The 23,016-nt window shown below is 38.4% G+C and overlaps 1 protein-coding gene across 19 annotated transcripts in view; it reads right to left on the reverse strand.

Moving 5' to 3' along the window:
- Positions 1–23,016, reverse strand: part of DLG2 (discs large MAGUK scaffold protein 2) — a gene marked incomplete at both ends in the record, with an annotated part of 1,874,976 nt that overhangs the window by 663,143 nt on the left and 1,188,817 nt on the right. For 18 of the 19 annotated variants that reach the window (XM_080912637.1, XM_080912640.1, XM_080912639.1 and 15 more), the window contains one exon: positions 15,447–15,500. The exons of the other annotated variant lie outside the window; for it this stretch is intronic. In XM_080912637.1, the coding sequence (XP_080768763.1) occupies positions 15,447–15,500 (54 nt within the window). The remainder of the gene's footprint in view (positions 1–15,446; positions 15,501–23,016) is intronic. 19 annotated transcript variants of the gene reach the window in all.

Below are 23,016 nucleotides of genomic sequence, written 5' to 3' on the forward strand. Positions count from 1 at the left end.
GACTGAAATGCAATGTTATAATGTAATGAGGTAATGGTTGAAACTACCACAGCCACTTAAACCATGGCAGAAACAAACAAACAAAGAAAAAAGAGTGGGTAGCTTCTTTAAAGCAAAACCATTCTAGATCCCATAAACTATGCCACACGATAACATCCATTTTCCCCATAATTTTTATCACTTTTATTTGGGTATCCACTGATAACCATTCTTAGTGAGACAATTAAAAGTCCATGGAGTAATTTCAAGAAGAATCCTGCATGTGAAGCAGATTCTGGAGGAAATGCAGAAGAGAATCAGGGAAAAAATGAAATAATAAAGCACCATAGAAAACTAGCAAGTTGGGAGCAATCAAGTACACAGGAAATTCAGGAAAAAATGCCGAGTATGAGGACAGCGTTTAGGAGCTCAGGAGAAAGGGCTCAGATGAGGGGAGGGGATGGCAGTGGAGATGGTGATCACGTCTTTGTAGTGTGTCACTTGTTCTGCAAATAAAGATTCATCAATATCATATATTTTTATGTTAAGTGGGGGATTAAAGGACTTTAAGTGATTACATATCAGGATCATAAGTGAATTTTAGAATTGCGCAGAATTAGAACCATAGATGAAAAAGGAGGAGGAGGATGAGGAAGAAGAGAAAGAAGAGGAAGAAGAAGAGGAAGAAGAAGAAGAAGAAGAAGAAGAAGAGGAGAAGGAGGAGGAGGAGGAGGAGGAGGAGGAGGAAGAAGAAGAAGATGATGATGAAGAAGAAGAAAGTGTGTGTGTGTGTGTTTGTGTGTGTGTTTAGACAGGAATGCCAGAAGTAATTTCAAAAGCAACTACATTCATGTAGGAGATTAAGAGATGTGTTTTAAGAATTCTGAGTAAAAAGAATATGGGCTCTAGGTAAGAGACACTTGGCAAGCCCTTGATACAAGGATTAGTGACCACATTGATTTAGAATGAAACTGAAGCAGAATGAAATCTGCTAAATGATGAAGTGAAGTCAAAGAAGAAATGAAGAAACAAATAAAACACCACAAAATGAAAAAAGATTTCGTGGAATAGACTGATCAAAAGATAAGGTACAACAAAAAGATACTTTCTTGGTTAGCAACATTTCTTGTATTCTAGTGACATCTCACACCTCATTTTCTCACAGAGAACTTCAGTGAGCTTACATTCCAAAGGAGCCACACCTTCCAACTATCAATGGAATGATAGTTTTGTTTTATTGTCTTCAGGGCAATCAGAGAGATAGCTTCTGTGCTGCATGTCACCTGTTCTGCGAACAGTGTAAGCTGAGTTTGGGTACTTGGGCCTGCTGTTTAAGAACAATCAAAACAAGGGACACCCATTATATGAACAACCACTACACTTCAGAGAGGTATGGAACCAACACTGGCATGGACCAGTTGTCTATCTGCAGAATTTTTATCCTTAATGAAACAGTATTGAGAGATGGAACAATTAGAGAGGAGGCAATTAGATTGTAAGGGCAAGATGCTCATGGTGCAATGGGAGTCTTTTACAAAAGTTAAAGGATAGATCCTTCTCTACTCTCTAGTTTTTGTCATGTTAACGCAGTGCATGAAGTGGTCAGTCACCAACTAGCCAAAAGGTCTCTGCTGAACTCCATCACACTGGCACCCTGACCTCAGACTTACCAATCCAGAATGTGTCAAAGACATTTCTGTTATGGGAGCCACAGCTCACTCCGTTTTGTTTCAGTAGCCTACATAAAACAGATTATAAGGAGCAAAATATTGAATGTGCCAATGCTTGGTCAGGGGAGCCCAGGCATTTCATAGTTGAGAGACTAAACCCTGGTTGCCCACAAAGACTTCCTCATGTGACAGCTAATTTGTGGGGGAGGCATCTGAGGATCTGAGACAAATCTAACAAACCATTCTCCAATGACATAAACTTTGGAATCTCATCATCTCAAAATATCTTTTAGCTTCTTTTGTCCTAAAGCCATGGCTTCTTCCTGGATGTTTTCAGGATAGAATGAAACAGGAGTCATGGAAGTGTGCTGACTGGGGAACTTGCATTCATCTATTTCAGATACAATCTCTCCATGTTATTAGACACAGCACCATCATCACCAGATGTTCTCATTTGCTATTCTAGGCTGCATTTTAACTTTCACAAGCAACATGCTTTGATAATGCTTGATAACTTCCTACCCTTACTACAATCTGGAAGACAGCCCCCCAATCCCCCCACACCTTTGGAGCTATCCCATCTTTTCTTGGTAAGGTATCCAACCTTAGCTGATTTTGAATGTTACCCTTTTCCCCATCTCTAAGGAACTCAGAAGATTAACTTTTATTGTGACTAGTGAAGACCAGTAGGACAATCCTATTCCTGATGAATGCAGCCAGTGTCTGATGTGAGACCTTGGGCAAGTTAGGAATTTCTTTGCTTGAGATTTTTCACTTTAAAAGTGGGATTTAGAAGATTAACATATTGAAAATGCCTAATGGTAAAAAAAGATAACCTGTTATTGTTCAAGCCCTTTTGTCAAACCACAAATTAAGTTGGTTCTTATATCAGCATTATGAAATAATTTACTTTTCCACATTTTATCAAATAAGAGCCTGAGGCTCAGAGAGGTTGAGTGACTTGCGTTCATGTCACTAATTAGGCAGCACTGCTGCTTCTCCATCCAAGCACCAGTTCTGCCAGATGTCTGATCTGTCCTCTCTGCCACACCAATATGATAATTTATCTTAAAGAGCCAGTTCATTTCCATATCAAAGAAGATATGAGCTCAAGCAAACTATCAAATAAACTCCAAGTACATGAATGGTCTGTAGACTCAGGCAGCTTAGAAAACGGGGCATGGAGAAAGTTTCTTAAAGACTTGGGTCTGAGAGGAGCTTGATGTTTTACTATTCTTCATAACATTTAGACCTCAGGATCTGATCATGACCTAAAGGTTATAGCTTGACCCACTTTCAGCCACAATTAACTTGTAAGTTTCTTTTTGCAACATCAGGAGCCCTTTAAGCAACACTGCTCAAGCTCCTTCTATGCTTCCGCTGTTAATTAACCCAATTACAACTCATAAATGGTGACACGTGTCAGAAGAACAACCCTTGAAGGGTGTTTTAGTAACTTGAGCATGTCTGAACCTAGGGCATGTTCTTTGCATGGATGGCCGTGTTGGCAAAATGACAGTAACAAGCTTGCTCTATTGCCTAAAAGGAGTGTATTCCAGGAATCAAGCAGTCTCCTTCAAGCAGCTTTCCAAAGTTACACTAGGTAAAGAGTCTATATATTTGAACACCATTTAGGGATTTGTGATCTATTCTACAATGTCATTACTGAATTCTTCCAGAGATAATTATCAATGCAAGTCCTTCTACAATTTTTGAAATTCTGAGTCAGAACGGAAAGCCTGTTTTCTAACTCTAAGATAGTGATTCTTAAACTCAGGCTCACTAAAGAATCACCTTGTGGGGTGGTTAACATCTCAAGCATAAGCTCATTTTTACCTACTAAGAGGGAATCAGTATTCCTAGAATACCATGTCAGTATTTCTAAAATGCTATGTCTACTTGATCTGAGAATAACTCCTTCAACAAGAAAAACAAACAAGCAAAGAAACCACCAAAGGGGGAAAGGGAGAAAGAAAGAACAGGAAAATAAAAAATTCCTAAACTCCATAGCAGGCTGTTTGATGTCAGGATTTCATATTTCATGACTTCTCTTTCTCCATGTGGCACCTCAGGTGATTGCTTTTTATTGGTTCATATTATTGATTGTTCAAAATAAACTACTTTTGGACAACACAGCATTTGGGGCAGTTCACAGAAACTGGGCTTATTAAAACTCATTTCCATTAAAGTGCCTTGTAAATCAGTAAAGTTGCTCTCATTAAATGCAAGCTCATCTTGACTTTCAGATGGTCAAATGAACCTGGAATTCCTAAACAACAATAGAAGAAAAATAATTTAGGATTGCGATACGAGACACTTTGGGAACTGAAGTGTCAAAGTACTCCACTGAAGCACATATCACTCTCCTTTCCCAGAGGGCAAGTAGGGATCGTCATATCCCAAGAGCTGGTCTTTAAAAATATCAGTTTTTGCTTGGTGGCAGTGGTGCACACCTTTAGTCTCAAAACTCAAGTGAGAGGCAGATCTCTTTGAGTTCAAGGTCAGTTTAGTCTAGTATCAGGACATTCAGAGCTACACTGAGAAACCCTGTCTCAAAAACCTAAAACAAACAAACTCAACAATTTGACAAATTATTCAGTGCCACAAGTCCTGTTCCCAAGGCCATGGAAAATGTTTTATGTATTTCTGCCTTTTGTTTGAAGTGCAGTGCTTTAATTTAATACCAATGGAATGCTCTTAGAAATGAAAGGAGACTTGTTTCTTACTTATTGAATTGTTCCTATTTCATTCCGGTCACATTTTTACCCTGGTCTTTTTCATGCACCACTGTGCGTTCTGGTCCCAATAACCAGGATGCTCTTTGTAGGTCTGCCTTCATTTTCTTCAACAGTGCACTTGACAAAGAAAGGACACTAGTCTACAGGGTCACAGTGTGATGGAAGTAGCCGTGAATGAACACCAATTTTCAAACTAGGCCAATGAGTTGAGGACATCACTTGCAGGTGGTTACACCCCCCTTGAGTCATGTGATAAAAGCAAATCCACATATGTTTATAGATTAATACACCATTTTAGACAATAGTCATACTGTTAAAATGGTTCATCTTGAACACAGTTGGGTGTAGCAGGGGCATATACTATTCTCATTCATATCCTACTGTGGTTAGAGACCTGGGCTCGATAGTACTTGAAACTTAAAACCAAGGAAAACACAATCCTACCTGGCTAATATCACATGCTAAGAGCTACTGGTATACAGTGGGTAACCAGGCAAGCACTAGTTTAGCTGATAAATGACTGGCATAATTATTATGTAAAAAGAACTTTCAATTATCATTGATCACTTAAGTTTATTTACTCATACTTCTATTGGCAAATAGTGAGCGGACTCGCATCCACCAGCAAGGCTGACCTATTGGGTGGCTTTTTCCCTTGTAACCATAACCCTCCTTTGTCTATTATGATGAATAAACTGCAGAAATCAGAAATGATGGAAAACCGTAATGGTATCTTTCATGCATCAACTCAGCATCCTCTTGGCAAAAGACCCTATTGTTGAAGAACTGGACCATCTGTACTGGGAGAATGACAATTGTGGCTAATCCTCAGTGATTCTTATTATTTCCCACAAAACTCATCCAAGAGCTATAAAATCTAATTGGACCTCTAACCTCCGCTTCCCAGAAGCAGAATAATTTAGATGAAACCTGTAGGATATGAAGGAAGGAGCCAGGCAGACTTAAAGTGTATTTTTCACCCCATGTACAATCATGTTTTCTAACTTATTATTTCTTCAATAGGCTATAATATATTTTGAAATGGCCCAAATGATTTACAAAAGACTAAAGACTGTTTTAAATTAATGCACAGTGTCATATATGTGCACTTTTTGTGCTTTTAATTAGGATTTTATTGTTTCTTCTGTATCCACTACTTTCTACCTAGGTTCCCTTCCCTTTAGAACACCTTAGGGTCTTGACTAAGTAGAAAAAGAACATTGTATATTCCAGAGCAACATCCCTCAGGCTTGAGGCTGCTTCATGTATCACGTGAGATGGTTAATAGCATCTCTACTTATGGGTAAAAGTAAAGTCCCTAAGGTTAGGATTCTATAGCGCTGGGATGAGCTGTGGATTTTCTCATCAGCCTCAGGAGATCTTGAGAAGTAATGCCATTGGGCAACCATGCCCATATTCCTCAGGATTATTTTCAACTTATTCAGATCTTTCTATGTCAGGCTAAACATCTTTGAACATTTGGAACATCTCTTTGCCTAGGTATAGGAAACATCTGCCTTCATTACATCCATGCCTAGAAATGGTGATTTCTCACCAACAATAATCTCTATGTAGACAATTTTAATTTTCCCATTATCTCCCACTTTAAGTCTAATGAGGCATATTAGAATAAAGGCATTCTGGGGGCTGAACAGATGACTCAGCAGTTCAAAGCACCAGCTGCTCTTCCAGGTCTCTTCTTTCAAATTCCAACAACCTCATGGTGGATCACAATCATCTATAGTGGGATCTGATGTCCTCTTCTAGTGTGCATGAAGACAGAACATGAGTGCACATGCATATGTGCGCGTGCGTGCACACACACACACATACACACACTTGAAAACACAAATAAATATTTTTCAAAAGACTTTCTTAGAGTATATAATTTTGTATAGAGAAGCCAGACCACAATTCTGTATAGAGTAGCATGGGGGAGAAATGTGGGACTAGGATGGTGAGTGGGTCAGTAGGTCAATTTAATTTTATTTAAATCTTTACCCAGTTTTAAGATTTGTTTTTGATTTTACTAAGGAAATAATAACTAAAATTTTATAAAAATGTCTAGTAATTATTCACAATGATTTCTTTTGTCACACAGGAGAGCTTTGGAGACCAAGGTCATGAGAACACAGACCCTGTTCTGTCTGTACATGAAGGCACTCTGCGAGTCTGAAAGAGTACTGACTCTTTTTAGGTTTAGAAATAACCCTAAAGTAAAGAAAATAAAACAACTCACAAAAGTTGGAAGGAAGTAGGCATAATAAATTGGGCAATATCATCGTACATAGCTTTTACATAACATGGTATTATTTATGTGTGGTGTATTCATGTGTATCTGCTCTATGTAAGCATGTGTGTATGCGTATTTGCGTGTGTGTGTGTGTGTGTGTGGCTGGGGGTGTGTGTTGATGCTGCTGATTAGGACAAGAACCTGGAATTATATGAGACTGTGAGAAGCCCCAAAGCATAGGACCATGAGCTAAAAATCAGCCCCTTTGGAAGAGCAATAAATGTTCTTGCACACTGAGCCATTTTTCCAGCCCTGGTCTTTTGACTTTTGAAAAGTAACTCTATATCTAATCTATCTATTTAACTTTCTGAAATAATAGACATGTTATATTTGCATTATTTTCAGCAATTGTTTTTTATTTTTATGTTTCCTTTTTCTTGAGAATGTCATAAATACGTACATCAACATTTACATATTTTCCTCTTCTTTTCCCCTTCTACCTCCCCTCATGCCATACTTAAGGTTTTAATTACTGTGATTAAACACCATGACCGAAAGTGACTTGGGGAGGGAAGGGTTTATTTCAGCTTATGCTTATTTCAGTTCCATTTGAAAGTCTAACATTTGGAGAAGTCAAGGCAGGGTCTCAAAGAGGGCCAAAACCCAGAGGCAGATGCTGATGCAGCGGCCAAGGAGAACGGATGCCTGTTTGTTTCCTATTAATGACTTTGCTCAATCTGCTTTTTTTATAGCACCCAGCATGACCAGTCCAGGGGTAGCACTGCCCACTGTGAGCTGGGCCAGCCAAATTAATCAAAAGTCAAGAAAATGCACCATGTCATTGTTCACAGTATAATCTAGTGGTAGAATTTTCTCAATTGAGGTTCCTTCTAAAATGATACTAGTGTTTGTCAAGTTGACATAAAACTAGGTAGTACACCTCATCCATTCCTACCCCAGTACATCCTTTTTTTAACTTCATTATTTAATATTGTATCCATTACCTATACTAATTCTTTAGCACTGATAATATGGCTCTTATAAGTAAAGAGCTAAATTTGTAATAGCATATTATCTTAATAACTAATAGAATTGTAGCTTCTTTAAGAAACCTGCAGCTAGAACTAGTAGCACATAGCAGATGCTCATTAAATATATCCAACATGTTGAATTGACTAGATCCCTTTTCCTATAAAAATGCGTATGACTCCGTGGGAGAGGACAGGCCTAGCTCTGCAGTGACAAGATGTGCCAGGGTTGGGTGATACCCAGGGAGGGCTCCTTTCTCTCAAAAGAGAATAGGAAGGATGTGGGGAGGGTTATATGATGGAGAGACTGGGAGAAGGGGGCTGTGATCAAGATGTAAAGTGAATAAATAAATTAATAACAAAAAGATACAAAATATGCATGAATGTAAGGTTAAAAGTGGTGAAAAGGGGGAATACTGGACAAGGTCAGGAAAAGTGCACAGTGAAAGGAAAAAGATAAGGGGTTCAAACCAAGAAAGGGATTGCTGTCTTCCTAGTAGTTTATTAAGATTTAATAAGCAAATGTTTTATGCTTTTCTTAAATAGTTTCCAATTAAGTTAGTCTTGTCTGAGACCTTAGAGCCCTTTCATTACGAGTTCCAGGTAATGTTGCTGCTGTTGCTAGTTCATAGACCACACATACCCTGTGTGCACAACCCAGGATGTGGGGATGCTTCGACCAGCATGACTGCTATTTGTCTTCTGTGAAGTAGCTGTGTCTCTATTCTTGTCACAACTCAAGGTTAAATCTTAGGAATATTTTATTTAATCAAAGACATAACCTCACCCTACTTTCTGGCTGTGATCAATGTTAATTAAACATCTAAATGTTAGCAGGCTTACTCATGAAACTCTATAAGGTCAATGTTAAACTAACTTTACACAAGCTGACACCAAGTCTTAGACATACAACATGACTTAAGCCAAACACACATACTAACTGGTGGCTCAGAACCAGGTATTCATGAAAAGAAAACCAGTCTGGATCAATATATTCAGTGCTAAAAGAACAGATGTTGAACAGCATCTGCATTAAGGGTCAGTCTGTCAGAAATGCAAACTTCCAGGCTGTGCCTTAAAGCCCCTACACATAGCCTGCCTCTTCCAGTCTCCAGGGACCTCATATGCATTTTACCATCTAAATAGTACAGTCTTCGTCCACATCTATCCTTCTAGAGTGTGATGCCAATAAGAGAGTCAGTCAGGGAATCTACTCGTTTGACAATGGAGAAATGCACTTACACTGGCTAGGTTGATTTTTTCTTGTCTCATAAGCACAGTTTAGCCAAAATTAAACTGCTCTCTGACAGGTAAGGCATTTTCATCTCTGAGCAATATTTTAGATAAAACCATCAACAATCTAAGCTTTAGTGGTGCTCATGAGAAAATAGTAAATAAGAAAACCTGTTTTGCTGAAGGATAAATGCACTAACCTCATAAAACCCTTCTCACAGTGTTTTACCATTAGTTATTATTTCTAAGATGTTTCAAAAAAATAAATGTTTTCTATAAAGCTGATTGTTGAAATGTGAACACGAGCCTGACTCACTAGGCTCTGCTATCGTACACAGATCTAAAGAAATCACTGTACAAGTGTCTGTCCCCTTGACTATGGTACTGTTATCCCTCGCTTCTATAATACCACTTGTTCCTAAGAGAGCTTTGCCATCACGTTCTTGCTCCTGGTACCAGGCACTTTTGTCATTTATATCTTGCCAACAGACCTTCTAGTCTCAACCCTATTTCCTAACTCCCCAGATGAACCTTGCCTATCAACCAATACTAATGTTCATTTGCTCCAGAATCAAACATTTGTTTATTCTTCCTCTCATCCACTCCTCTTCCTTCACTTATTATATTGTCCACCTTATTTTACTTTGCCCATCACCATCTTGGCCTCTGCCCCATAAATATGGCTATATTTGCATGTCTGATAAGGTTATAGTACCATAACTGTTTGCCTGTGAGTGTCACATACGTGATCTTCTTGAGCCAGGTTCAGGAGGTGATGATGGCGATGGGCCTTCTCATACTCTGTAATTTATTTCGTTTTTTGTCATTCCTGATCTCTTCTACTTCCTCCCTCTTCTACATTCCTGCAAGCTTTTCACAAAGAATGAACTCATGGCCTTCTCTCCATCCCCACTTTTATTTATGCAAGCTACGTTTTCACTCTTGTTTCATGGGATAGTTCTTCAAGTCCATGATATATTATACTATGGTTTATCACACATTTCCTCATTCCTTTCCTTGAGTGCAGCAATATGATTTGTTCTGTACCATCGTTTGTAAGTGGGTTCAGCATAAACAGAGGCCCTGCAAGGTTTGCCTGGTGGCCCTGTACTGTGGTGTGCTCACCAACACTTATGAATGGCAGAGCAAGGAAAGTCATGATGCTATTCTCTCATCCAGCCTACCACATGCCTTACAGATGAAGTGAGGACAGGATTATGTGCAGGGGAAATAGATTATTACTGTTGTGTGCACTAATCTCATGGCTGCTACATGCCCAAAACTGTTGTTATGTGGGATTTCAGTAAGCGGTAAGTGAAGCTTTGGTATTCAATGGCTACCCTAAATTTTCCTGAAATATAGCACATTTGCAGTTATTGATCTCCAACTTATTGGCAGAGATTGAAAACTCTTGCTTCTCAAGGCTTCTGCTGACCAGAGCACATTTTCAGAAAACTGTCATTCTATCAACTGGACACTAGAGAAGTTAGGAGGAACACAAGGCATTCTAGAATCTCTTCAATTTATCTTATTTTTAGAGAGCAGAAGACATTCAACATTGAACTCTGACATGTCTGCCGGAAGGATAAAGCATGCCATCGAGGAAGGGTACGTGACATGAAGGTCACAGACAGCTTCCATACACTCTCAACGTCTAAGAACAGAATACTTGTGGCTTTTAGCACAAAAATACGTAAAAAAAAAAAGGCATAAGAAAATGGAGTAAAATGTACCAAATAGAGTTTTAAAATAAGATCTCTCTCTCTCTCTCTCTCTCTCTCTCTCTCTCTCTCTCTCTCTCTCTCTCTCTCTCTCCCTCCTTCTCCCACATCCCTTTGTTTCAATGAGTCTCTTTGAGAGATTTAAAATTTTATAGAAAGACTCATATGTTTCATGCAAGGCTGCGTTGTGCCACAGATAAGATCATTCCTGACCTTGAAATGTATGTCACTATGTGTAATGAATTTTTTAGGGAACACAAACATGAAAATCTTATCGATCCCAGGACTCTAATGTTCCATACCTTCTTGAAAAATCAGAATGTTTCTAAATATCTTTTGTACCTTCACGAGACACACCAAATTTTCCTTTGACTCTGGACACTTCCTTTAGTCTGCCTGTCCTATGAATATGTGCCAAGAAACCATTTTTGTTAGAACAATTTATATCTTAAAATTTAATTTACTTTCCAGCAAAATTAGTACATTCATATATAAAGAAATTATTTTTTGAGGAGAACTTCAAAATACAAGCCGAAACTTGTCATTCAGGTAATATTTTTAAAGAAGGAAATGTTCTTATGCAACATGACTAAAATACCTCGGGGAACTCTGAAGTCATTTTTTCATTAAATAGAGCTGAAATTATGTGAACAAGTAGAACATGGGAAAGAAAGAGGCAAACAAAGTATAGAGCACTGGGGAATGAGAAAATAGAAAATAGACTCTGAAAGGAACAGTGAATTCTTCAAGGTTACCTACAAAGTGCATGAGGGAAAAGGGGGACACTGGGCCTATATCAAGGACCAAAGATATCCACAGTAGTAGCTGAACACTAAACCTGCCATTTTCAGTAAACATCTCATTCACTTACTCTCTTGGAAAAAAGATATCCATATTTATCAGATTCTCCCAGAGTTATATATATATGTGTGTGTGTGTGTGTGTGTGTGTGTGTGTGTGTATGTGTTTGTGTATTTGTGTGTATATATATGTATATATTTTTTAAGTAACACATATTTTCATATTTTTACTAGTTACAAGTTAAACAACCATGATTTCATTTTAATATATAAAACCTGATTTAATTCCCTTAACATTCTTTCTCTGAGGCCTGTATTATGATTTATGTCTTATGGACTAATATAGCACCGAAAGATTAAGTGGATTGCTTAGAAACACACCTCAGTGGAATTTGGTATGTTTTCATCATTCTGAGCTGTGCGGCGTCCCTCACCAAAGACCACTTTTTTAGATTCTTAAAAGAATCAAAAAGAGGGTTTTACTTCATGAAAAAACATAATTAATCAGAAAAAGAAGCTTTGGATATAATTAAAGATAGGTACCAAGTTGACATTTAAGAGAATAAGAACAACTGGGTTAATTGGTTAAATGTGGCTAGCTAACCAGTTGGGACATCAGTTGAACAGGTCTGTATAAAATCTTTATTTAGAGCCTATTGATAAACCTTTTTTCCCCATGCCAACACCTCACAGTGAAACTATGAGAACCCCAACAGAAACTGTGGAAATACTATCCGTTCACTACAGGAAGTAGTTCAGTTTGTCAGACCACCCCTCTGTGATCCATGTGTATCTCTACAAAGCAGAGTGTCTGTGCTAATTTCAACTGTCAACTTGAAACAGCATAGAGTCATCTGAGGAAGTCTTAACTGAAGGAATGGCCAGATCAGACTTGCTTGTGCCACATCTGTGAGGGACTGTCATCACCCAGCTTACGTTGTGACATCCCTAAGCAGGTAGCCCTGAGCTGTATGAGAAAGATAACTTAGGATGGGCCAGGGAGCCAATCAGAGAGTGGACAGCATTCTTCTGTGGTTTGTTACTCAAGCTCCTGACTTGACTTTTTTCTTTCCCTGAATTCTTTCAATGATGGATTGCAACCTGAAAGTATAACCAAATAAACTCTTCCTCATCTTGCCTTTGGTAAATGTCTTATCCCAGGAACAGGAAGGTTTTAGAACATATTACACTTGTGCTTTCTCAACTGTCTCATGCCAACCAGATTTGTTTAGAATATTGAATCCCTTAATAAATGGGGCCCTATCCTGAAGCAGAGCTTCTGTAGCAAGCTCTCTCTAGCAAAATTCCATGCAGAAATATAGCAGCAAGCTTTGTTGAGCGGCTGACTGTACAGGGAGAAAGTAGAGAAACACAAAGGGCATCAAAAAAGGGGTTGAAGAGCCTTTAGGCATTAGTTAGGATACTCAGGGGTATTTCTTGCTCTACTTACTGTAGAGAATACTTCAATGAGCTACCTAACCTCCTTAAGACGCAATTAACCCCTCCCCTCACCTCAAACCAGGGGAAGGAGCTATAGGGTTTTTTGTTTTTGTTCTTAATTATTTTATTTATTTACATTTCAAATGTTGTCCTCCTTCCGGATCCCCCTGGGGTTCATTATCCAATCCTCCTGCATCCTTTCCTATGCCCCTGAAAAAGTGCTCTCCAACAAATCCATCCACTTCCACAAGCATCATTCTTCCCTGGGGCATCAAATTTCCAAAGGGTTAAGCACTTTCTCTTTCACTGAGGCCAGATAAGGCGGTTCTCTTTTAAACATGTGCTTGGGAGCACAGACTTGCCCATGTGTTTTTTGGTCAGTGGCCTAGTCTCTGGGAGCTACCAGGGTACAGGTTTGTTGATACTGTTAGTCTTGTCATGAGGTTGCCGTCCCCTTCAGTTTTTCAATCCTTCCCCTAACTCTTATACAGGGGTCCCCAACCTCAGTCCAATACTTGGCTGTGAATATCTGCATCTGTCTCAGTCAGCTGCTGGTAGAGCCTCTCAGAAGACACCCATACAGGCTTCTGTCTGTAAGTACAGCATAGCATCAGAAAGAGTGTCAGGGTTTGTTGTGTGTGCATGAGACAGATCCCAAGCTGGGTCAGTCACCGGGTGGCCTTTCCTTCAGTCTCTGCTCCATTTTGTCCCTGTATTTCCTTTAAACTGGAACAATTAAGAATCAACGTTTTTGAAGATAGGTGGATGGTTGGTTCCCTGCCTCAACTAGGGGCCATGTCTATCTACTGGAGGCCTGTTTAGGTTCCATTTCCCAACTGGTGGGCATTTCGGCTAATGTCATCACCCTTGAATCCTGGTAGCCTCTTCCAGTCCAGGTCTCTAAGATTTTCTAGAGGTTCCCCCTGTCTCCCATTCAATCCTGCTTTATATTTAGACTCATCTGCCTGGACCTCTGGGCTTCTCTCTTGTAAAGGAAACTTCACTAAAGCTCAAAACACACATTGAACCTCACACAGTTTTTTTTTTCAATTTTTACAATATAAAATTAATAGATTATGGTTGACAAAATTGTTAAGATTATGAAATTATACACATTTGTTAAATATTTAAAAAATGTTAGGCATTAAAAAAAAGAAGGTAGGAGGAATGATTTAAAATGTAGCAGGTACCAAGGGACTTTAATATATGACATTCTTGAATTCTACAGAGCCCTTAACACTGCACAGTCTGCGTGATTCATGTTAGGGAGTTTAAGCACGTTCTCCTTCCAGTCTCAACCATTCTTGTTCAGGAAGGTTTAGGAAATGCTGGTCCAGACCTTCAGGTGATTCGTGAAGCCACGCCTGTTTTAATTTCTGTCCTGACCCGGTGTCCTAGTTTAGTCAGCTGTTCTGGAATCAAGTCCCAGCACTGTACTCTAGCTCTGCAATGGGCCCCCTGTGTCTAAGGACTGACTTACAGAACCTACATGGGACTTCCAATTCTGTGAGGTATGGATTTATCAAATCGAAGCACATGGATGAGATAAACTTTGTTTGGAATTTGTTGTTTGAACCTTAAAATGTTTGTTATCTTTAGGAACTATGAATATTTGTATAAAGATGTATACTTTCGATCTCTTTCAAAACATTACATGATTTGTCAAAATGGTCTCAAGTAGCTGCTGTCCCCTTTAGGGAGACATGTGCTTTATATTTTGCACAGGTCTCTGTTTCATCTGTGTCTGGGATGTGCTTGGTTCCTCTGAGAGCATCTAACGAGCAGCAAGTCTCTGCTTTGTGCCAGTTATAAGATCTTTGTATACTTTACTGAACTTAAAGGCCAGGGATCTGTGATCATGTCTACCAAGGACACTTCCACCCACTCACACCATCTATCTGCAGGGATATGTGCTTGTCTTGTGGTCCTCAATCACTATGAACCAACCATCTCCAAATACTCAGACACCCATAATCACAACCATTCTCCCACAACTTAACGGGTTGCCAATCTCTTGACTTAGGGTCTATCCTCAAATCTTTGGCCACCATAAAGATTATGTTCAGTGTCACAGGCTGGTAGTTCTTTCATGCTCACTGTCACCCTTTGCATTTCATGGTCCACACATTCACAAATTTGTGTATTCTATTCCATGGAAATTTTGTCTGTAAAAATTTCCTTCCAGTTTTTATTAGGAGCTCCAAAGAGTCTGTCAAATTTTTATCAACTAGGTTCCAGGCTGTGCAATAGAAATTTATCTGTTTGTTTAGCCAGAAACACAATGGTGTTTGCCAGGTCTGCTACTAGCATGCTTTGCAGGAAAACACGAAGCACACGAGCAATATTTTAACACATTTGCCTGTACATTTTCCGCTCATGACTTGCCATACTACAAAATACAAACAGTAGAGAGAAATATTTGTATGACTAATCCAAGTTTCAGGAAACAAAAAAAAAAGTAAAGAAAATTCACAAAACCAAATATGCATATAATTTTATCAGATTATCCCAATTGAATAGAACTAATTTCACAGTAAATGTTACATTAACTAATTGTGTAGCACCAGAGTTTTAAAATAAAGTCTTAATAAAATTGTTACTTACATAAGGAATAGTGTCCAAAGTGTCTGTGTTGACAATTATAGGAGCAGGGCTAGCCTAAAAGAAAAAAAAAAAAAAACAGAAAAAATTAAGTAACCAACAATGTCTTCAGAGACCAATTCTGTTACTTTATTTAACAAAGATAACCACAGGAATTTTCTGGTGTTTGGTACCTGCCCTGGGTGCCTGTTGGACACTGTAATAAGAAGGTTGAGTTTTCACACCACCTCTCACTTCAAGTGTTCCTCCCAATGCTTAATAAAGTGAATTAAATTGAACATTCATAGAAGTCCCATCATTTTTTCTCTTAAAATTTAAACAAAAACCTAGTATTTGTGCTACCTATGAGGTAGGGATTTCTATTAAATTGGATAGGAGGTAAAATGTGTTCAATTTCTTTATAAAATAGGTTTGCTAAAAAAGTCAGATTTTTCTTTTAAGCACAATCAAATTTTGGCTAATATTTAAGCCAGCGTAAAACTGTATACTTACCTGTCAAAACAAAGTTTCACATACAAATATCTGTTTACTACATATGTTATATCATCTTTTTACATTTTTGCATCTATGGTCATGATTAGAAAATGGTTAAAAGTCAAAGATGATAGAAAAACATATTTGATATGGTAAGCTTGCATTTTAAAAAACAATGTGCATTGTTTCCAGTAATCTCCTTTAAAGTTGGGCAGGAGCCAGTGGAAGACTGGTACAGGCGTGCTAAAGCAGAGGTGCTGGAAAAGAAGAGCTGCCCATCAACCCGAATCAATGATATGACTTCAGAAATTTTATTTTCAAGTTTCTAGAATGTTCACATCAACCTTTCCTTCATTCCCCAAGAATCTTTAATCTCTATTCCAAATTACAGATTTCATTTAGATAGGGGGAAAGACTCTCACCATGATTAATTGAGAGCTGTCCTATGCGGTGCAGTATCTTGGCAAGTGCTCAGCATTTGGGTCATTTCATTATCTGTGGCCTCTGAGTTAACAGAGTGAATAGCTCTCTATTGCCAGTTTGTGCGAATGAATCCTAATCAAAAGACTCACAGCATTCCTGAAGGTTTTATGTAGCAAAGGTCTGCTTCTTAACTTAAAAGACCAGTAATAATGACCATAAACTTAATGTACATATTTACATGGCAGGTCAACCTGATACTCCAAGTGTGTTATTAATTATTATTAAGTACTTTATAGGTGACATAGACCTTGGAGAAAGGTAGATCACATATACCCAAACCTAAATATATTGTCTATAAACAGAATTTTGGAATGGGAAACAGCTTTTGAGTCAAAAGACTTGTATTCAAAATTGGTACAGCAACTTCTCAATCAAATACTTTGGGGGCTAGAGAACTTCTTGGTGTTATAACCCTGTAATAACACCCCCGGCTCATTTTCCACTAGGGAGTGAAAATAACAGTGATCATGTTAAAAATCAAAGTAGGATATGAATTTGAATGTACCTTAAAAACTACATTTCAGGGTTAATGTTAAATATTTCTAAATTTTCATAATAATAGACTACTATCAACATAAACATTAATACATACACGATGGTTGGTAATCTATTTAGACTTAAGAGATCTCAGTGTTCTGGTAGTTTGTAGTAATAACAATGTCACTGTCTATTATAAACAGACACACAGACATATATATATATATAAATGAGTATATGTGATACAGACAACACATTCTTATTTAATCAACTACACTGATAAGACATGATTATCACTATAGATTAAAAAACTTAAAGTTCAGGAAAAATGATGAAAACTGAGATGTAAATATTTTTTTGAAGGGTAACAAAATTCACTGTTTCCATACTAAGCAGCAGCATAATCCCAGAATTTTGGATCTATCTGTCTGCTTATCTATCTATTTATCTATCTATCTATCTATCATCTATCTTATTTATCTCTCTATATTATCTATTATTTATCTTCTATCTAGCTTTTATATATGTGATTTTCTCTCTTCCCATATGTCCATATTGTATTGTTTGTCTCGTTTGATGACTTTGTCCTTTTTATTTTGTCCCCGAGTGTCACAAACAAGTCTATGTATCCTATCTTTAAATCAATTGAAAACTACCTTTATATTATGGTTGGTTTTCATTGTCAAACCTAGCATTGATCACTAAATTTAACTTGAATTTGTCTGGTGCTTTTACTTAATCTTTATCCTTTTTTACAGGTTATATTTTATGTTATATGAATAAATTCAAGAGCCCATTTCCTATGCAGTGCTATGTATAACTTTCTGTTTGTGCCATTTTCCTTTTTCCATATGTAAATTTTGTCTTTGCAATAAGAGTCTTTGTTTTAAAATTAGCAGAGATTATATACGTCTTTAGAATTCTCCATATGAATTGTATATACAGAAGAAAAGAAGAATTTTATTAGGATTATTACAAATTATGCAGTGCTACATATCAAAACCATGGCTTTGCCCATAGATATGTTCTCTACCTCCAGGCTGTATCCTCAGCCCTTCTTATGAATTACTGACTAAATTTAACTATAAAGTACAGATGAGGGCTCTACAAAAACATCTTAAATCTTTATAAGCTTATTCAAACGTTTGCAAAGTACTTATATACCTCCATGCATATATCTGAGCTACTCATGTATAATTTGTTCATTCTGGTTTCTGTTTCCAAAGGTTCAGAAGTCAAACCTAGGTTGATCAGGTTGGGTTTCTGAGTTTTGGAAATAGGTTCTCTGACCGCCCCATACGCAGCCACCAAACACAAGCACAATATTGCTGTTGCCAAGAAGTGTTTACTGGCAGGAACCAGATATGGATGTCTATTCAGAGGATCTGCCAGAGTCATATAGATACAGATGAGGATGCTTGCAGCTAACCATCAGACCAAACACAGGAACCCCAATGAAGGAGCTAGAGAAAGGACTGAAGGAGATGAAAGGTTTGCAACCTCATGGGAAAAACAACACCATCAGCCAAGGCACTGAGGTGGAGAAGGTGATTGGGAGAGGGAGCACCTTCATGAAAGCAAGTTGAGAGGGAGGAGGAAGGGGAGTTAGCAGGAAAGGTTATAACATTTGAAATGTAAATACAGAAATATACAGTAAAGTTGAAAAAAAAAAGGAAATAGGTTCTCTGGTTGCTTTGGTGGTTCTCTCTAAGTTTCTTTTCCATACTCTCCCAAATACACACCCAGGTTTTATAGTGGATATTGTCTTTAATTGAACCCATCAATCAAGTTGGTGACTCAAACTCTGGCCTCCCTTTTCCATAAGCTTATTTCTGTTCACTGGAAAGAGACTCAGAGCAAATCTGGAGAAAATTCATTTTCTTTTCATCAAAGGCTTTAAGGTTGGTGTTTCTGGAAATCTAGGAATCCACTTGGAACATTAAAGGATTGAGAAATGCAACCTTTCCTGGATGACCCAAACAGCAGAGGGCAAGGGAATTCTTTTACCTCACATTGTCTTCCATTGCAGGAAACCAGTTCAAAGCAGGATCAAGTAAAGGGAGTCACAGAAAAGCAAGATGCTCATGGAGAGAACAGCACTTGTGAATCATGAGATGATGTTTTTCGTTCTCCCCAGGTTACTTTCTGCCTTGTGTTTCACAAGCTACCCAAGTATTTGGAGATTATTTTGGCTACTTTGCTTTTGTTAGCAAAAGATAATGTCCTGGACATACCATTAATAAGGAAGTGAACACATTGGAGGCACATTGTAGAGTTCACGGTTGTCTTAGGGTTTTTATTGCTGTGATAAAACATCATGACCAAGGAAAAGTTGGGGAAGAAAGGGCTGATTTGGGTTGCACTTACATACATCAGTCTAGGAAGTTAGGGCAAGTACTCAAACAGGACAGGACCCTGGAAGCAAGAGCTGACATGAAGGCCATGGAAGAAAGCTGTTTAATAGTTTGCTCCTTGTGGCTTATTCTATTATTTTATTTATAGAAACCAAGAACAACAACACAGGGATAGCCACACCCACCGAGTCCTACCATATCAATCACTATTAAGCAAATGCCTTAAGTGTTTGCCTACAGTCCATTGTATAAAGCCGTTTTCTCAACAATGGATCTCTTTTACCTCCAATGACCCTAGTTTGTGTCTGGTGACAGAAAACTAGCTAATATACTGACGCTCACCCTTGAGGCTGCCCATCTCGTTCTGAATGCTGCTAACTGCCAGGTCTGTGAAATATTTCTGATGAAAGTAAGCAGGTTGTTTTAAACTACCCACAGAGAAGAAGTCTCCTGGAACAAACAAGGTTTTAGTAGGATGTACAGTATCTGGGCACCACAGGCAGGCACTGGGAAGTGCAGGGTGGACAAAGTCAAAGACTGAATCCAGGCCCATTTCTAAAATTGTAGCAGCAATAGAGGAAACAAAAGGGCCAACTAGCTCATCAACCAGATTCCATGCCACAAACAGTAAAACTTTTAGTGTAAGAAACTGTACAATGGTTTCAACCTATCCAGATCATGAAAATTGAAAGCAGTCATCAAAAATCAAGTGAAGAAGGGGTTTGCAACCCACAGGAGGAATTATAGTATCAACAAATCAGATCCCCCAAAGCGCCAAGAGTCTAAACCATCAACCAAGGAGAACACAAGGACACATGACTTCAGCCACATATGCAGCAGAGGATGCCATTGTATGGCATCAATAGGAGGAGAAGCCCTTGGTCCTGAGAAGGCTTGTTTTCCCAGTGTAGGGAAATGCCAGGGCAGTTTGGTGGGAGTGGGTGGGTGAGAGGGGGGGCATCCTCGTAAAAGCAGGGGGAGAGGGATGGAAGAGAGTTTAACCAGGAAAGAAAACAACACTAGAAATGTAAATACATAAAATATCCAATAGAAAAGAATAAAAGAGGAGAGAGGAGACGAAACATGATGGGAGGAGATGGTCAGATGTTGGTGCTTGGCATCTTGACTGCCTTCTCGGTCTTTTAGGATGCAACTCTTGAGTGAACACTCATAAGAGTATGATCCCTAACAGTGACCTTAGTGTGTGTGTGTGTGTGTGTGTGTGAGAGAGAGAGAGAGAGAGAGAGAGAGAGAGAGAGAGAGAGAGAGAGAGAGAGAGAAGGAGAGAGAGAGAGAGAGAGAGAGAGAGAGAGAGAGAGAGAGAGAGAGAGAGAGAGAGAGAGAGATTTACCTGAACACTATAAAACTCTGAACCACAGGTTACCTATCAGCTGGCTTTACACCCTATTAGCCAACCTTTATTTTCACAGTCTATGGAGAGTCTAGGAGCAGGGTGAGCCCCAGCAGAATTATAGCTTGAACCCAGAGGGGAAAGTAGCATATTTGGGATTATTATCCATACTTTCTGTCAGGTCTGAAATAAGACATGAGTCCTGAGGACTTGATTAGACATGACAAGGCTGCTGTGTTCTGTGTTAGCTTTATTCTCACCTCCTCTATCACTAAACTGGCCTATATGGAAGTAAGAATGGTGGAAAGAGAAGTTGTTTCTCTGTTCCACAAATTGTACTCTTGTTTTCCTTTGAAGTGAAAATTTTTGCTTCCCTCTCCTTATTCCAGTCAGTTTGCTGTGCTGAGTCCACATGTCCCTGGATCTTTTCAAGTTTCTATTTTCAGATGAAAGCACTACTTTGAAACCTACAAGTAGGCTTAAGATTTCTAATCCCACCACTTGCTTCCTGCTTTACAGGGTAGGGAACCTAACCGTTACATATGCTCTAATGTGGCACCTACTTTATATGAATTAGCTTACTGAATCACCATGTAGTTCTATGAAAAAGAAACAATTACCTGTAGTTTACAGGTAACAAAAGAGGAGGATTTTAAAGCTGATATAGGGAATGTTTATCTTTCTTTTATAATTTTACAGAGTAATAGAAAAAGAAGTGGCACACTTCAGATTTCTTACGTACTCAGAATTAGAACTGAGGCTACAATAGTATCAGTGACTGTAATACTTTAACGTGAATTCATGCATCTAATTTTTGCTGTGTTCAAAATAAATGGTATTTCATCATCAAAAAGAAACAGCAAAGTAAAGAAAAAAGCCGAGGTTAGGCAGGGCAGGCAGGAGAAAGGAAGGGGAAGAAAGGAAAGGGAAGGGGAAAAGAGGGGAAGGAAAATGGGAACAAAGGTGAGGGGCTGAGGGGACAAGAAGGGAGGGCAAGGTAGATTAAGGAACAAGGAGGAGAAAAAATAAAACAGAAAGGATAGAGGTGGGGTAGGGTGGAAGTGAACAGGATAGGGAAAGGAGCTTAGCCAATGTTAAGAAACTCTTTTGTGTAAGGTCATATATCTAAGATCCATGAGAAGTGTTGCTCCCTGGGGTATAAACCAATGTTCTAATTGATCTGTTGAATTTGAGGTAAGGAGACTGAATTTCCTTTTCCCTGTCCCTTTTTCTTTATATATATATATATATATATATATATATATATTTTAATTTTCTGGCCTGGAAAGTTAGGAGTTTCTCTTTCACATTCTAAGGAGAAGTTTCTCTTTGTACTAGTGAGATTCAATTTCCCAATTCTCACAGGGTTTCTAGGTCCTCTAATCTACTGCAAACTTCTGCTTTAAAAAATGGGACAATGCTATTTTCTAGTTAACCTATTTCTCAAAAAGTGATGCGGAAAAAGAATGCATGTGAAGGCCTATAAATAGAAAGTTATGTTGACACTGGATTTAGGTTTTACTCTTTAAAATATTATCATCTCACATTCACTTTGCCACAATATCAACCAGGTATCTAACTCAGCTATAATAATAACTAGTGCTACTAAATTCACCAGTGGGTTCTTGTTACCCAATTTATGCTCAGACTGCAGCAACCAGAGCATGCTCCTCACAGTAACACACACAGAGGCAAGAAGAATGGGGAAAAACAACATGAATGTATAAGGATTTAACAAGTTGAAATTCACTTACAGGCTAATGGATGAAGAAGTCAAAATCTTGGATCTTACCCTTTTTAAACAACCCAACCCAACTCAACCTAACTCACCCAACCCAACCAACCCAAACCAAACCAACCCAACTTAACCCAACCCAACCCAAACTAAACTAAACCAAAAACCTACACATGGCAACCTACTTTATCATCAGCCTAGTTCAAAAGATAGGGACACTGATTAACAGTTGAAAAAAATTCAACTTGGTAACAACAACTCCTTTTGAATCCCTCCCTAACACTTGATTGATTGATTGATTGATTGATTGATTGGAAACAGGTTCTCAGTATATAGTCCAGGCTGTCTTAAAGTTCATGATTGTACAGCTTTATATTTCTGAGTGCAATGAACTTTCTGAATGATAAAAGAGAACATTCTAATAGATTTTTAAAAATGGTGGAAAGTCCCCTCTCTACTTGTCAGCTGGGAATGGGAAGATGTCAGATCTATTCCCCAAAATAGTAACTCTTAGGCGCTCACTATACAGAAGTAGTTTTCTATCCACGTGGAGACTGGATGACTAGATAGAAGTTTATTGTACTCAACAAATTTCTTCATTAATACCACAATTAGTATTTCAGCCCTTTGGGTTAAAGTTTTTCCATGGCCTCTAACACAAGGGCACCCATGCTTTGGTTATAGCTAAGTGATAGAGTA

This window comes from Micromys minutus, assembly GCF_963924665.1.
Source record: "Micromys minutus genome assembly, chromosome: 2".
Taxonomy (NCBI): domain Eukaryota; kingdom Metazoa; phylum Chordata; class Mammalia; order Rodentia; family Muridae; genus Micromys; species Micromys minutus.